At 37.2% G+C, this 14,449-nt stretch overlaps 1 protein-coding gene across 1 annotated transcript in view; it reads left to right on the top strand.

The window, feature by feature from the left end:
• Positions 1-414: 414 nt before the first annotated feature.
• The window catches only part of DSG3 (desmoglein 3), a 28,162-nt gene continuing 14,127 nt past the window's right edge, over positions 415-14,449 (top strand). The window contains 8 exon segments of the mRNA XM_059040266.2: positions 415-462; positions 7,798-7,833; positions 8,355-8,486; positions 10,140-10,295; positions 10,883-11,027; positions 12,300-12,466; positions 13,325-13,453; positions 13,721-13,906. Of these exon segments, the coding sequence (XP_058896249.2) occupies positions 415-462; positions 7,798-7,833; positions 8,355-8,486; positions 10,140-10,295; positions 10,883-11,027; positions 12,300-12,466; positions 13,325-13,453; positions 13,721-13,906 (999 nt within the window).

The following is a 14,449-nucleotide window of genomic DNA, read 5'->3' as shown; positions in this document are numbered from 1 at the left end:
ATTTTGTAGGTTTGTTTTATTTTTCAGTTTTAATTGGCACCATGAGAAGCAGCCAACTAGATTTTTTTTCAGTGTAGTCAAGGTTAACTTTTTCACTTCCACACCACGATTAATTTATCATCTGGTACCTTCCTATTAAAACTGGTTTTTAGCCTGTGAACTTTTCTTTCAGCTTCCAACAGAGTAATTCATTGCTTCAGGAATTGAGGTGTGTCTAAGTTTTTACCTGGGAACAAAAGTGATGCAAGCGTGTGGGGAGGAGCTGCATAACAGGCCATCTGCAGACTCCTGAAGACTGCCGTCCTGAAGACAGCAGAGACGCTGAGAGGGCTTTCCTTAGACATCGCATGCAGGCAGTTGGAAGGACTAAAGCAGCAGCTCCCTTGGATTCGTTCACCAAAGAAATCAGAGACAATGGCTTGGCTCCTTTTCAGAACCACGGGGGCTCTGGTCATTTTAATGGTAAGTCCTATTTTTTTTTCTAATAATTGCAAACTTTCCCTGTTTCCTTCCTTGTTAGAGAATGCTATATTTGACTGCTGAATCCCTATTATAAATTCTAAAAAGAGGTCAGTGGAAATAAACATTTTTAAATTAAATTGTAAAGATTACCAATTTCCCCCTTTTGTCGTTTTTTTTTAATGTTGTATTTTCACATAAGAAAGTAAGCCAGATAGAAATGAATTTGAAAGTTGCCATTTAGCATTTCTTTAGGTAAATTATTAACTAAAGAATTAAATAATCCTTGTCTCAAGTCTATTTTCTACAACACCTTAAGTTTCTTCAAAGTAATGCTTTTATTCATCTTTTTATTCATGCTTTTATTCTAATACACAAACTAAAACACATAAAAGAGAACGAGGTCTATTTTCCAAGGTTTTATATCTCTTAAGCATATGGCTAAGAATTGTACATCCCTGGTCTTGATACCTGACATGTTTTTAAGTAGTCAAAGACTGTGGAATTAAAATCAAAGCAATGTTTGACTCTAGAGAAGTTGGGAGGGTTATTAAGAAAACAGTGCTTTACGTTTAGCCTTTATGTGCAAAAGACATCCAACCTCTGGGTACAAAAGAAGACAGAATATTTTATTAGCCAGTTTTTCAGAAGAGTAATACTTTTGTGGATTGAGAAAGTTTTATATAATATTACATAAAAGAGAAGTGGAAGCTGGAGAGCAAAGCACTAGCCTGGTTGTTACAGACTAGTTTTTTCCTTAAGTGTGTTGTTTTAGTAAAGAAGAAAACTTCTCACAATATTATCAGTTACACAAAGATATCAAAATAGTGAAATACACCATAATGAATATTCTTTAAATTCCTAATACTGATTCCTCATTTTATCAATAATAAGTTGGGTTGGCCTACACATCAGTTTCCCTCATTTCCTCATCTAAAAAAATTGAGATAATTGAACTTCAAGAAGTTATAGGGAGATAGTTCTCAAGGAAGAACATTCTAAAAATTAAATATGTTTAAAATTAGAATAGGCTGCCTGTGAGCCAGTTTCCCAGCCTTCCTTCTCATGGCAATGGTCAAGCAGAAAAATTGGTATCACACCCTTCCGTTTGAGTCTGTTTCTATTATGACAGTGTAACTAATTGTCTCCGCAATCTAATGAATTTAATTGACCCAGGAACATTGTAAAAAGAAATGTGACAATTGTAATGACTTCCCCACTTTTCCAGATGGTCCTTTCTGAACTAAATGAACTGCAGGTAGCCTCATAACCCATCTGTCCAAGCCAATGACCAATCTGGGAAGCTAGGGGATACGTGGCAGGGGATGTCGGAATAGTGTTGTCACGGAGTTTGACGGCCACATGCTTAGAGGAGCTTCTTTCCCTGCTTTGACATGCACCACTCTCAGTTACCCTTCTGGTTCTGGAGTGACTGTAAGATCCTTATACTGAGGGCTGTTTTATTCATCTTTGTATCCCCAATGCCCACCATAATATCTGTCTTACAGTGGATGCACAATTGTTTGAAGAATGTATAAATGAATGATTGAATGAGGCCTCTCTCAACTATAACTTCCCCTCACGGTGACTCTATAACGCTAGTCATGGAAGAAGCTATGAGAGGTTAGAACATTTTGCTCCCCTCAGGAAAATTTTACAGGCACACATACACAAACACACAAGCTATTTAAACAACAATCTAACTTCATACATAGTTATTAAACTGAGAAGTCTGGACCTGCTCTTTCCAATATGGTAGCCAGTAGCCACATGTGGCTATCAACCACTTGAAATGTGGTTGATCTATATTGAAATGTGCTGTTAAGTATAAAGCATGCACCATGTTTTGAAGATTCAGTATGAAAAAAAATGTAAAATGTATCATTAATAATTTTTATGTTGATTACATATTGAAATGGCAATGTTTTTGATATATTAGTTTAAAATATATTAATAAAATTAATTTCACCTTTTTAATATGAATAATAGAAACTTTAAAATTATATATGCAGCTCACATTTGTGGTTATTATATTTCAACTGGATAGTGCTGGTCTACTCTTAATGCTATTAGTGGAAGGCAGTGTCAGTCAGAGGTGAGGTAGGCAAAGCAGGCTCCATGGACCAGGTGAGATTTGAGCTGCTTTTTGATAAGTATAGATGGGCCACAGGGAGATATCTTCGGTTGTCAGCCCAGCACATGCAAAGGCAGGCGCAATTATGGCACTTGCCTAGAGGCAATGGACACACTGATTTGGCTGGAATGATAGTCTGCATTGGAGAATCTGGACATGAAGTTAAAAAGGCAGATGAGGGTCAGACTGAAAAGTGCGTTCTGTGAAGGGTAATGAAACCCTTGCCACCCAGAGTTTCGAAATAGCTTGGTGATGGGAAAAAACTTTGTTTTTAAAAGGACTGTGGAATGGGAAAGCAAATATTTTGCTATTAAAGGGTGGGGTCTGAAAGTTGGAAGACCTGTTTGGAGGTTTTGAGTTAATGCCGCCAACCTATGACCATACAGCGTTGCCTAGAGAGGTAATATATGAAAGCTAATTCACAGACTTCAATCTATGCCTGTACCACTGACTCACTCCAGGCCTTGCTTCCTCAGCTGTCAAATAAGAATAATCATGTTCCCCTGACTGATGAGAATGACCACAGTACGAATAAAGGAGCAATGTGCATAGGAAAGTGCTCTGGAAAACATAAAGTGCTTTGTAAGACTCTAATTCCTATTATTTGTAATATTTTAGTAATAAAGATGAATCTTGATTGATGAAGAAATCCAATTTCCAGTACTAATAAATATATGAAAATTAATTTCCTCCTGAGCCTCTCCAAAATTTAAGATTCTAAAATCAGAATAACCTTGCCAAGAAATTCCAGCCATCCCTGCCTGACTTGAGCAAAACTTAGAAAAGATGTCATTACTTCCACCTATTACCGCTTCCACTTACTTAATACCCAAAACCGGTTTTCACTTAGAGCGCTCAGAGTCCATGACATTTCTCATAAACCTCTTAGCCTTTGTCTCTTCCTTTCCTGTTAAGAGTCATTCTGATAGCCTAAGGTGAGGGCTTGCTTTGGGAAGTTCATCACAAGAATTACATAGGCAATTGGCTACTATCCATAATTATACTATGAATAATTGAATTTGTATAATATGCATATTTTTCTTACATGGCCACTGCACAGTTGGCCAGGCTGTACACTGCACAATGCCAGGAAGTGCATTCACATAAACTACAATGTGAACAGTGCCCCCTGGAGTTGTGCAAGGAGCAACCTACACAACTGTACGGTGGAGCGCTGGTTCTTGTCTTTTTCTGATGCTCAAGAAAAAGTCCTTATGTGCCTTGACATGAATAATAATAATAAAAGGTCACTTAATATCACAGTGGCTCTTTTACACCTTTTTTTTAAAGTCTGGACAGAAGTAATTAACACTTATTAAGCAGTTACTGTAGGCTAAGGATCATCTATATGCTTTAGACGTGTTAATTCATTTAATCCTCACAACAAACCTATAAAGTAAGTAGAATTATTATTTCTATTTTACAGATAAGGAAACTGAAAAATTAAGTAATGTTCCCAAGTTATTCAGCTGGTACATGGTGAGACTGGGATTTTAATTCAGGGATTCAGGATCCAGTGTCCGATTTTCTATTGCTACATTTGACTGCATCTTACGCAGTATTTAAAATGAGCTCTTGAAAACAGCCATGGGTATTTGTTTTTCTTATCACCTCTATCATGATACAAGGCTTAACTTTCTAAATTGAGCTTACTCTAAACATCAGTTATTAAAAATTGAACTGTCCTAAATTAATTTTTAAGTAATTAAACTTATATATTTTTTTCAATTAAAGAATTTGTCTTGATTAATACAAAGCTTATTAAATTACTTTCAGGTTTTTAAATTTTAATTTTAAGAAGTCTATATACAGGGCTTCGCTGGTGGCGCAGCGGTTGAGAGTCCGCCTGCCGATGCAGGGGACGCGGGTTCGTGTCCCAGTCTGGGAAGATCCCACATGCCGCGGAGAGCCTGGGCCCGTGAGCCATGGCCGCTGAGCCTGCGCGTCCGGAGCCTGTGCTCTGCAACGGGAGAGGCCACAACAGCGAGAAGCCTGCGTACCGCAAAAAAAAAAAAAAGTCTATATACATATAAAGCTATGAGGTATCATAAAATATAAATCACTCATTTCTTCTGAGTTGTACATATGAAATTTATTCAAACATGTATTGAATGACCTCTATGATCTGACACATAATCATTGTACTTAACCAATTATAAAAATAATATCACCAACCTATGTATATATATATTTCATGAATTTTTCCAAAAATAATTAATAATTTTAAAAAATCAAGTTTAAAATTTGTAATGATTTCTTTGAATTACCCAATTCATTCTACAAATTTCCCAGAGTGGAGTGGGTGTGATCCACTCTTATCCCATTCTGAGAAGAGTGGCCATGCCCTAGCCTGGCTAGGACTAGCTCCGTGGATCCAATGCACAGTCTAACAGTCTGTCCTTCCCCACCCTAAAGTATCAGGTTACTCTAAACAAAACCTTGGCCAACTCAGTAAAAAGCAATTGTTATTATATATGATATTTTTAAATCCAGTCACCCATATCCTCAAAATATATTTATTGTGGACCTACCACACTCAATAGGAATCTTAATGATATAACTACATACATTTTAATTAGCAAATAGGGCATGTGAATATCAAATCACTTTATATCATACGCATTTTAACCTAATAATCTCATTTGCTTTTCATAAAATATTTCTAATTCTTACGTATGCCGAGGTATTTAGACCATACCAATGCTTTAAAAAATCATGTAGTCAAAATTATAAAAAATAACCAGGAAACAAAGGGAAGAAAGAAAAGTAAAGAAATTCTCAAGATATGGAGTGTTTTCTCCACATTGGTATTTCCTAGACTCTAGGCCACAAAAAAAGAAAACTTAGTTGATTTACACTGTCAAGAAACTATTGAAATATTTATTACATATTCAAAATACTTATATAAACAAAGTAACTAAAACATCTAAGTAGCCACATATAAGTATTAATTAACTAAAATAGGAAAGTTTTTAAAAAATACTATTCAAAATAATGTAAGCCTATGATTATATGTCTCTAATACATATATAAAGAACACTGCATTATTCAGAAGTGCCCCATATCCCTAGAAATACAAAAATAATCCCATTTTCACAATATTCCGTACAATTGGAGAACATTCTTGTTGGTCTGACTTTAAAAGAGAGGATGGGAAACAGTAAAGGTGTGGCTGAGTAACTTCTCTAGGGGCTCTGATTCAATGAATGATTGAACAAATAAGAAACACCTGTCTGCAATGCTCATTTTCCATAGTTTAGGGTTTGTCCTTTCTTTGCTTCCCAGGAAAACAGAAATCATGTCTTAATGTCTACTAGAAGAATCATTCTCCGTTGGGCTAGTACAAACATGATTCATATTTTCTGGATGACTCTTTCTGGTTTTCCTGTAATAGAGATTGTGCCTGGTCCATCCCTCCTCTCACGTATGGCTGAGTTGTGCTTATGAACTGAGAAAGTAGTGCAATGACTGCATTGCTCTGGTCTTTTCTCCCACGTAACTCATGATATTGTTTAATAAAGAGCAGCAAAGCTGTAAAATCATTTTGAGACCTGTTAGAACCACAAGTAATGGTTCTTTTTATGACAATTTTAACAAACACCCTTTGAAATAAAGATTTTACTGAAATTTTTAGAATGGAAGGGTCCTGGCATTCTATGTCTGGTATGATTATTCCTTTGGTTCTGACTGGGACCTGCCTCTTTATTATAACCTTCCAAAATAAACAGTGTAATAAATCTACATTGTTTCAGGAATAACTGCAGCCTTTGCCAGGAAGAAATCTAAACTGACTATCATATAACTTTCTTTCTATGACTAGTTTTTTTCTATTTATTTACATTGACTTTGGTTAGAATTTAGTGTAGTCAGGCTGAAGGGGTTCAAATTCTGGCTCTCCTGGGGCTGTTAGTTGGGGCAAAGTACTCATTCTCTCATGTCCCCATTTCTTCATCCATGAAATAGGGATTACAATAATAGAATCTCCTTCAGATGACTGCCATACTAAGTGAGATAGTAAACATAAAGCTCTATGAATAGCAACTGACACAAAAAAATAATCATTTTTTTCTTCTGATTTATTTTTCACAATCTTTTTCCCTTCCAGACTCTCTTCAGATTAGGTAATCAGTGAGTCACAAAATAGTGGTTAAACATCTGCTGAGGGACAGGTATTGTACTAATTGCAAGAAGAAAAATAATACAGAAGCAATGATTTAGGAAGTTTGCAATTCTCTTGGCGCGATATCACAATGCACATAAAGCCATAAGAAATAATAAATCATGGTAAACCATTACGACCAAAACTGCATGTTATAGAATATGTGTTGTACAAACTCAGAAAAGGAGACATCAGTAAGGACAGTTTCATGGAGACTGTTGGAACTTGAAATGATCTTAAAGGATGAGTAATATTTAAGTGTGTGAAGGGAAAGAAGAATGCATTCCAAGGGGAAAATGACACAGATGAAGGTCCTGTATTCTCTTGAGAAAGTAAAGACCCTGGCCCACCTGGCTTCATTTTACCCTTATTTTTAGTTCTTTTCAGATCAGTATGAATATTAAGCTCAAATTTAAATTGTAGTAAGGCAGACATGCGCAGATCCATGTCCCACAGACAACAACACTAGTGATTGGAATAGCATATCCCGATCTTTTACGTTTCATTCTCTAAATTAGACTAGTTCCTTTCCACTCTCTCCACTCTTATATGACTAAGAAAATGCCTTACCCTGCAGCTGCAACTAACTAATACAGCATTGCCTTTGTACAAGTCAGTAGCGTAGGTCATGGCTTTTAATAATCTCCTATGGCACTTTCTGAAGCTTATCACAATGATGCTCATCATTGTTTCCCAAAGCAATAGCTTCCATAGCTCCCGGGAAGTGTTTATAGAGAAGCCAGGTAAGAAATGTCTGGTTGCTGCAACAACTGTTAGAATTTTGAAAAGTCCAATAGATTCTCCTGTGTATCATTGAAATGCTGTAGTCAGATTAAAGAACTGAAAAAACTTGTTTATACAAACAATATTTTCTTTTTGGGGGAAGGCTTTTGCCCTTTGAATACTGCGTCTCCAAATCTACTTCTTTTGAAATAGAAACAAACTACAATATGAACAGCAGAATGTAAAAACCAGGATTATTATCTTATATAATTACTTATTTGAAGAATTCACATTTAATTTGACTTTATTTAAATGTCTACAGGTGGTCCTTTTGGTTCATGGGGAATTGAGAATAGAGGTAAAGTATGAAAAAGTTTTTTGTAATTAAAATTATAGTTTAGTTAAAAAATTAAAATTGTACTCAGGAAAAATAAATATTTAATGTTGTAAATTATTTAATAATTTAATTGTGAAAATATAATTAAAATTCTAATGGCTAACCTAATAATATTTAAATACTAGCAAGAATAAGTGTCATTATTGTAACTTATCTCATGCATTCTTCTTATCTTACATAAATCAACAGGTTTTCATTAAACCTGTCTTTTATGCACAGAATAGTTAGATGTTGTGTAATATATATAGAAAATATAAAATATGATTAAATGCTAATATTAAAAATCATATAGCTCTGTAGCTATTCTAGTTATTTAAGTTTTATTCTTTGCTTGACAGTGTGAGGGAGAGAAAATTAGATATTTAACAGTCTTAGAGATCTTGAAACATAGGAGGCTCCTCAACCTAGGTGTCTATAATTAATACTCAAAGCAAAAATTTCCAACAATGTTCAAAATAAAATGGAATCCCTTTTTACATAAGACAAAAGGACAACATGAAGAATATGAGACAGCGGTACAACAAGGCAAAAGGAGATACAAACGTGACTGGGTGAAATTTGCAAGACCCTGCAGAGAAGAAGAAGACAACTCGAAAAGAAATCCAATTGCCACAGTAAGTCTTATGAGCAGAAGTAATGTTTTCAGAATAAATGTACTAGATATAAATTAAAATAATATGGCAATTCCAATTAGGAAAATGCAGACTGAGGAGTCCACAGAACAAATAACCTGGTATCTTCAACAAAACAAAAAAAAAACAGTAATAATAGTAATAACAATTTAAAAGAGAGAAAGATGAAGGAGCTATAGCTTCTAGAGTAATAAAACATAATTAAGAGACATTTCAATCAATTTCAATAGATACACCTTTTTGGATTCAGATTCTAGCAAACAAATAGAAAAATTATATGGAAAGTACTTTGGGGCAGCAAATTATGGTCAGAGAATAAGATTTTTACCAGTAATTTATTTAACACGGGTTCACTGCAGGAGTTATAATAATTTCACAAGCCAATAACATATAAGATAATGTCTCTCAATAAACCAATAAATACCGTACTCCTAACCACAAGTAGATTAATCACACTATTGTTCCAGGCAAGGGAGAGGTTAAAGGAATAGAATACAAATGTAGTTGAGTTGTACTTTTCTGTGAGTTGGTTCTTAGGAGAGTCAGTTTAGTCAACCACAAGCTGATGTCCAGTGCAAAAGCACAAGTCCCTTATCACTAGAGCACGTTACTAGGGAACAGAGGCAGTGGTACTGGCAAGCAAGATCGTGGTTTTCACCACTGCCAGGCAAAGAGCTGCCTTGCCCAAGCAGGAGCTAATAATGTCCCAAGGTCTTCAAGAGAGCTATTTAGATCAGCAAAGAGTTGCCTTGCCCAGACTGAACACTCTTAAGAGGGCCTCATAATCTCTTGATATTTAAAGCTTAAATGTCCCCCAGCCATAATGGCTGCTCCACATGTTCGTATCAATAAGCCCCCAACACTGCTTCCCAATAGTTGAGCTACTGAGTGTTTATTGACAGCCACAGATGTCCATGACGACATACTGACACAGCTTCCGCAAAATAAGCAACTTCACTCTTAGAACAAAACAACTTTATTCTTAGATTTTTTTTTAAGTGGATTTGAAATCATACCATACCAATACACAGCAATAAGATAATTAAAGATGGTTGAGAGTCAACATTGCATTGGCCATGTATTCAGAATTGTTGAAGCTGGGTGATGAGATATATCAGGTTCATTATACTCTTCTAACTTTATAATATATTTGAAGTTTTCCCTATTAAAAAGTTTAAAAAATAATAATAAAAGCAATGCATTCTAATATTAACACTTACTATATAATCCCTTTCCCTTTTTTTCTCCAGCTCCACCTTTTTAAACTAAAATAAATGTCTTTTTTGTTTTTTTAATGTTAGCTGTGAAGGAAGGGAGCATTCAGAAGTAGCCTTGTCAATATTAAGTGTCCTTGACTTTCTCTCAACTTTTTTAACATCACCATGGTGACCACAATCTGAGCAAATATTCTAAAGCCAGAATGATTAACGACACATTGGTCCATAGTGGTCAACAGAAGCAAAAATTTGAATTTATTTCACATTCCTACTATCTATCAAGGCAAAAAAGTAAACAGCACAGTGTCAAGAAAGTGTGAATAAAATGAATAGATGACTTGAGAGTATGGAAGAGAGGAGGGGAAGGAATAGGCCTGAGTGATGATCACCTTAACATTTTGGGTATTATGGGCTACAGATTACTTCAGAATTCGGAAGAACCCAGAAAATTACCTACCACATTTCTGGAATAGGAATTGATCAGCCCCCTTTTGGAATCTTCATTGTTGACACAAACACTGGAGAAATTAACATAACAGCCATAGTTGATCGTGAGGTAACCCCAAGCTTCCAGGTAAGTTTGTGTCCTCGATATCGGCCACCCTTCCCCTCGTGCACAGTGGCTTTAGAAGGTTAATTTAGAAGAGACAACAGTGCATGAATCCACCCACCAACAAATAACAATATTAGTCCCTCTACAAAGAGCCTCCCATGGACTTCCCTGGCGGTCCAGTGGTTAAGACTCCGCTTCCTCTGCAGGGGGCGCAGGTTTGATCCCTGGTTGGGGAAATAAGATCCTGCATGTCACGCGGCATGGCCAAAAAATTTAAAAAATAAAATAAAACAAAGAGCCTCCCCTTATGGTTGTGCCCCTGAAGGAATACTCCAGGAGGGTGCATGAGCGCTCAACTCCAGCACGCTGCTTGCCAAGAGCTTCATGCTGCCAGAAGACACGTACCAGACTGCAGGAAGGGGCAATTTGCCCAACTGGTACACCCAGAGTTGGCATTTTTTCCTGCTTTGTCTCCTCTCTGGGGAAATACTTTTCCTCTTTGCACAAAAGCACTGTACATGCCAGGAGAGGCCTTATCTCTACAAGTTTTAATAGTAGGCAAACTAAAGTTTGCAGAATGTTAATTAACATTTCCCCTCCTCTTCTAGATTACCTGTCGTGCTCTCAATGCCCTGGGACAAGATGTAGAGAAACCGCTTATACTAACAGTCAAAATTTTAGATATAAATGACAATGTTCCAGTGTTCTCACAAAGTATGTTCATGGGTGAAATTGAAGAAAATAGTGATTCAAGTAAGTCTTTTGCAGTAACTACCATTTTTAATTTTTTTTTCAGATACAAGTATCACTATAGTACATCATTTTTACAAGCTAATTTATTCTCTTAGTTTCATCAGTAGTTTTGAAGAAAAACTTGTCAAGATAACCTGAGTCTTCCTTTCTAATATTTGTGGTTGAGCTACTTGTCCACTGCCAGTGTACTGTATTTCCAAGTTGTGATTGTGTTATCAAGTCAAAGCTTATCCTAGCCACAAAGCTAAGGAGGTGGCTTTAGGCAACCTGGATGCATCAGCTGGGCTTTTTTAGATTATAAGGGACAGAGATACACTCATTACTTGGATAATGGGGGGGTGGGAGAATTATAAGGCCATCCAGCAAGGGAAAAAATAAAGAGAAAATAGTCCCAACCTCAACACAACCAACCAAGGCTTAGTGAGAAGTGGAGGATTTTTACGGAAGGCAGCCCAGCTCACCTGATTGAGAGAGAGAGTAAGAGATATTGCAAGTGACATGTAATATTTTTTTAGCACACAGACAGTTTTGTGGGTTTTTTTTAAATTTATTTATTTATTTATTTTTGGCTGTGTTGGGTCTTCATTTCTGTGCGAGGGCTTTCTCTAGTTGCGGCAAGCGGGGTGCGCAGGCCTCTCGCTATCGCGGCCTCTCTTGTTGTGGAGCACAGGCTCCAGACACGCAGGTTCAGTATCTGTGGCTCACGGGCCTAGTTGCTCCGCGGCATGTGGGATCTTCCCGGACCAGGGCTCGAACCCATGTCCCCTGCACTGGCAGGCGGATTCTCAACAACTGTGCCACCAGGGGAGCCCCACACAGATAGTTTTAAGATTTTTTTTTTTAAATTAGATTTATTTTATTTATTTAATTTTGGCCGCGTTGGGTCTTTGTTGCTAAGCACGGGCTGTCTCTAGTTGCGAAGAGCAGCTTGTGGTGCGTGGGCTTCTCCTTGCGGTGCCTTCTCTCTTGCGGAGCACAGGTTCTAGGCGTGCGGGCTTCAGTAGTTGTGGCTCGCGGGCTCTAGAGCGCAGGCTCAGCAGTTGTGGCACCACGGGCTTCGTTGCACCGCGGCAGGTGGGATCTTCCCAGACCAGGGCTCGAACCCATGTCCCCTGCATTGGCAGGCATATTCCCAACCACCGTGCCACCGGGAAGCCCTCTAGTTTTAAAATTTTAAAAGACAAAGATCAGTTTGAAACTGGGCTGAACATTTCATGTGAACATAATGTCAATCTTTACATATTCTTTAATAAACTTCTTCCGTATTCCTAGACACACTGGTGATGATCCTAAATGCCACAGATGCAGATGCACCAAACCACTTGAACTCTAAAATTGCCTTCAAAATTATCACTCAGGAACCTGCAGGCACACCCATGTTCCTCCTAAGCAGAAACACCGGGGAAGTCTACACTGTGACCAATTCACTTGATCGAGAGGTAAAGCAAGGCACTGGGGAGTATTCAATAACTCAGGATTCGGTTGTAAGAACGCTAAGAGAGGTGACTCCTTTCTACCTGAGAATGAAAGGAGGAAAGGAATAGAGGTTCCCAGGACTCACTTGGCCCAATCTAGGGAAACTCTGCATCCTAGTGTGATTCTGCTGGGGTGGGATGTGTACCTGAGACCTGAGCAATCCATTGTACCTAAGGAAACAAGTATCAGCACATCCATGGGAGTTAAAGCAAGGGAGTAAGGGAAGGCAGTGCATGCACAACAGAGACTGAACTGGGGTTAATCCCTAATATGATGGAGGAGAAGGAAATTTCTTAGATGGAGGGAGAAATTTCTATCTGGAGTAGAGCCTTCTCTAGTGTCATGCTTTTTTCTCCTGACTTCTTTCAAATTTACCCCTACTTCCGGAATCCTAAAGAATCCCCTTCCTCTCTCTGCTCCACTGTCCTACCACCACATCTCCATCAATGCACACTACCCCATCAGACTCTGTATAACCTTTATACAAGTGACTTTCCAAACAGACCAGCAGGGAAGCTCTGTGAGTTTCCCTCCGATAAACATCCCACCATCCTCACTGTCCGTTTTTGCTCTAAGTGTACTATCCTGCCCTAAGAAGCTCAGAGAAAACCTGTACTAGCCTCATAAAGACTTCCACCCAACCATCCAGAGCCCCACATACCTCCTCTATGATGGACAATGAACACTGCGTGTGGTCCTTCTAGAGAATGAACCATGAACTTGAATATTTTCACCTCCTTCCCATAGGAAGCAAGTAGTTGTCATTCGTATCTCTGGCACTAGAGATTAATCACTTTTTCTTTATTTTTCTCCAAATTTAGCAAGTTAGCAAGTATCATCTGGTTGTGAGTGGTGCAGACAGAGATGGAGAAGGACTAGCAACACAATGTGAATGTTACATTAAAGTGAAAGATGTCAACGATAATATCCCAAAGTTCAAAGAATTGCAGGTGTGCCTTTCATTCCTTGAAAAATAATTATATATTTTTTAATGTTATACCTTGCCATCCTAATCCAGGATTTGCCTGCTTGCTGGCTTTTATTTAAGCTCTCTGCACTTTTCTTTTAAAATAAGCTATTGTAAAATATAAGAATTCAGTAACCAGCAAGGAGGCAATACACAATTAGAGAATTAATGATTAATGCCATTCAGAATGAAAATAATTCATTTAGATAAAACCTGCCAGTGAGTCTTAAATTTTGCTTTTTGTTTTTAGTATTCAGCAAGTATCAAGGAAAACACTTTAAGTTCTGACTTGCTTCGATTTCAAGTAATAGATTTGGATGAAGAGTTCACAGATAATTGGCTTGCAGTGTATTTCTTTACCTCTGGAAATGATGGGAACTGGTTTGAAATACAAACTGATCCCACAACTAACGAAGGCATCTTGAAGGTGGTTAAGGTAAGGCCTGATTTCCCTTCAGTGGGTAAAATGTTCTGTATTAACCAAAACTATTACTATATTTTAACCAAAACTGTCATAAATAAACTTTATTCACTTATGAATAATAATACCACTTCTTTATAAAAAACGTAAAAAACACATAAAAGTAGATAGAATTTTGAAGACACACATAGCCCCATTACCTAAGGAAATTCTCTTAACATGCTGATTTGTTTCCTTCCAAGCTATCACACTTTCTATAGAAATACAAACACACTAATATACATATATTTATCGGTGTGCCTGTTTTATGCACAAGAAAGTAAAACACACTTCCTGACTTAAACTCGAGAACAGACAAGAATACATGGAATAGTTGCTTGTGAATTTGTCAACTTACTTTAAATGGATTAGCTACGGTCCTCAGAGGGGAAAAAAAATGCAACTTTTTCTAGAAAATGGAAATGTAAAAACTAAATCTACAAAATAAAAAATAAATAATTGAATAACACTTCAATTTAACAGGCTTGGCTACAATAGAACCTTCATCTGAAATAACAT

This window comes from Kogia breviceps, chromosome 15 (assembly GCF_026419965.1).
Source record: "Kogia breviceps isolate mKogBre1 chromosome 15, mKogBre1 haplotype 1, whole genome shotgun sequence".
Taxonomy (NCBI): Eukaryota; Metazoa; Chordata; class Mammalia; order Artiodactyla; family Physeteridae; genus Kogia; species Kogia breviceps.
This window is presented reverse-complemented; position numbering and strand designations above follow the sequence as displayed.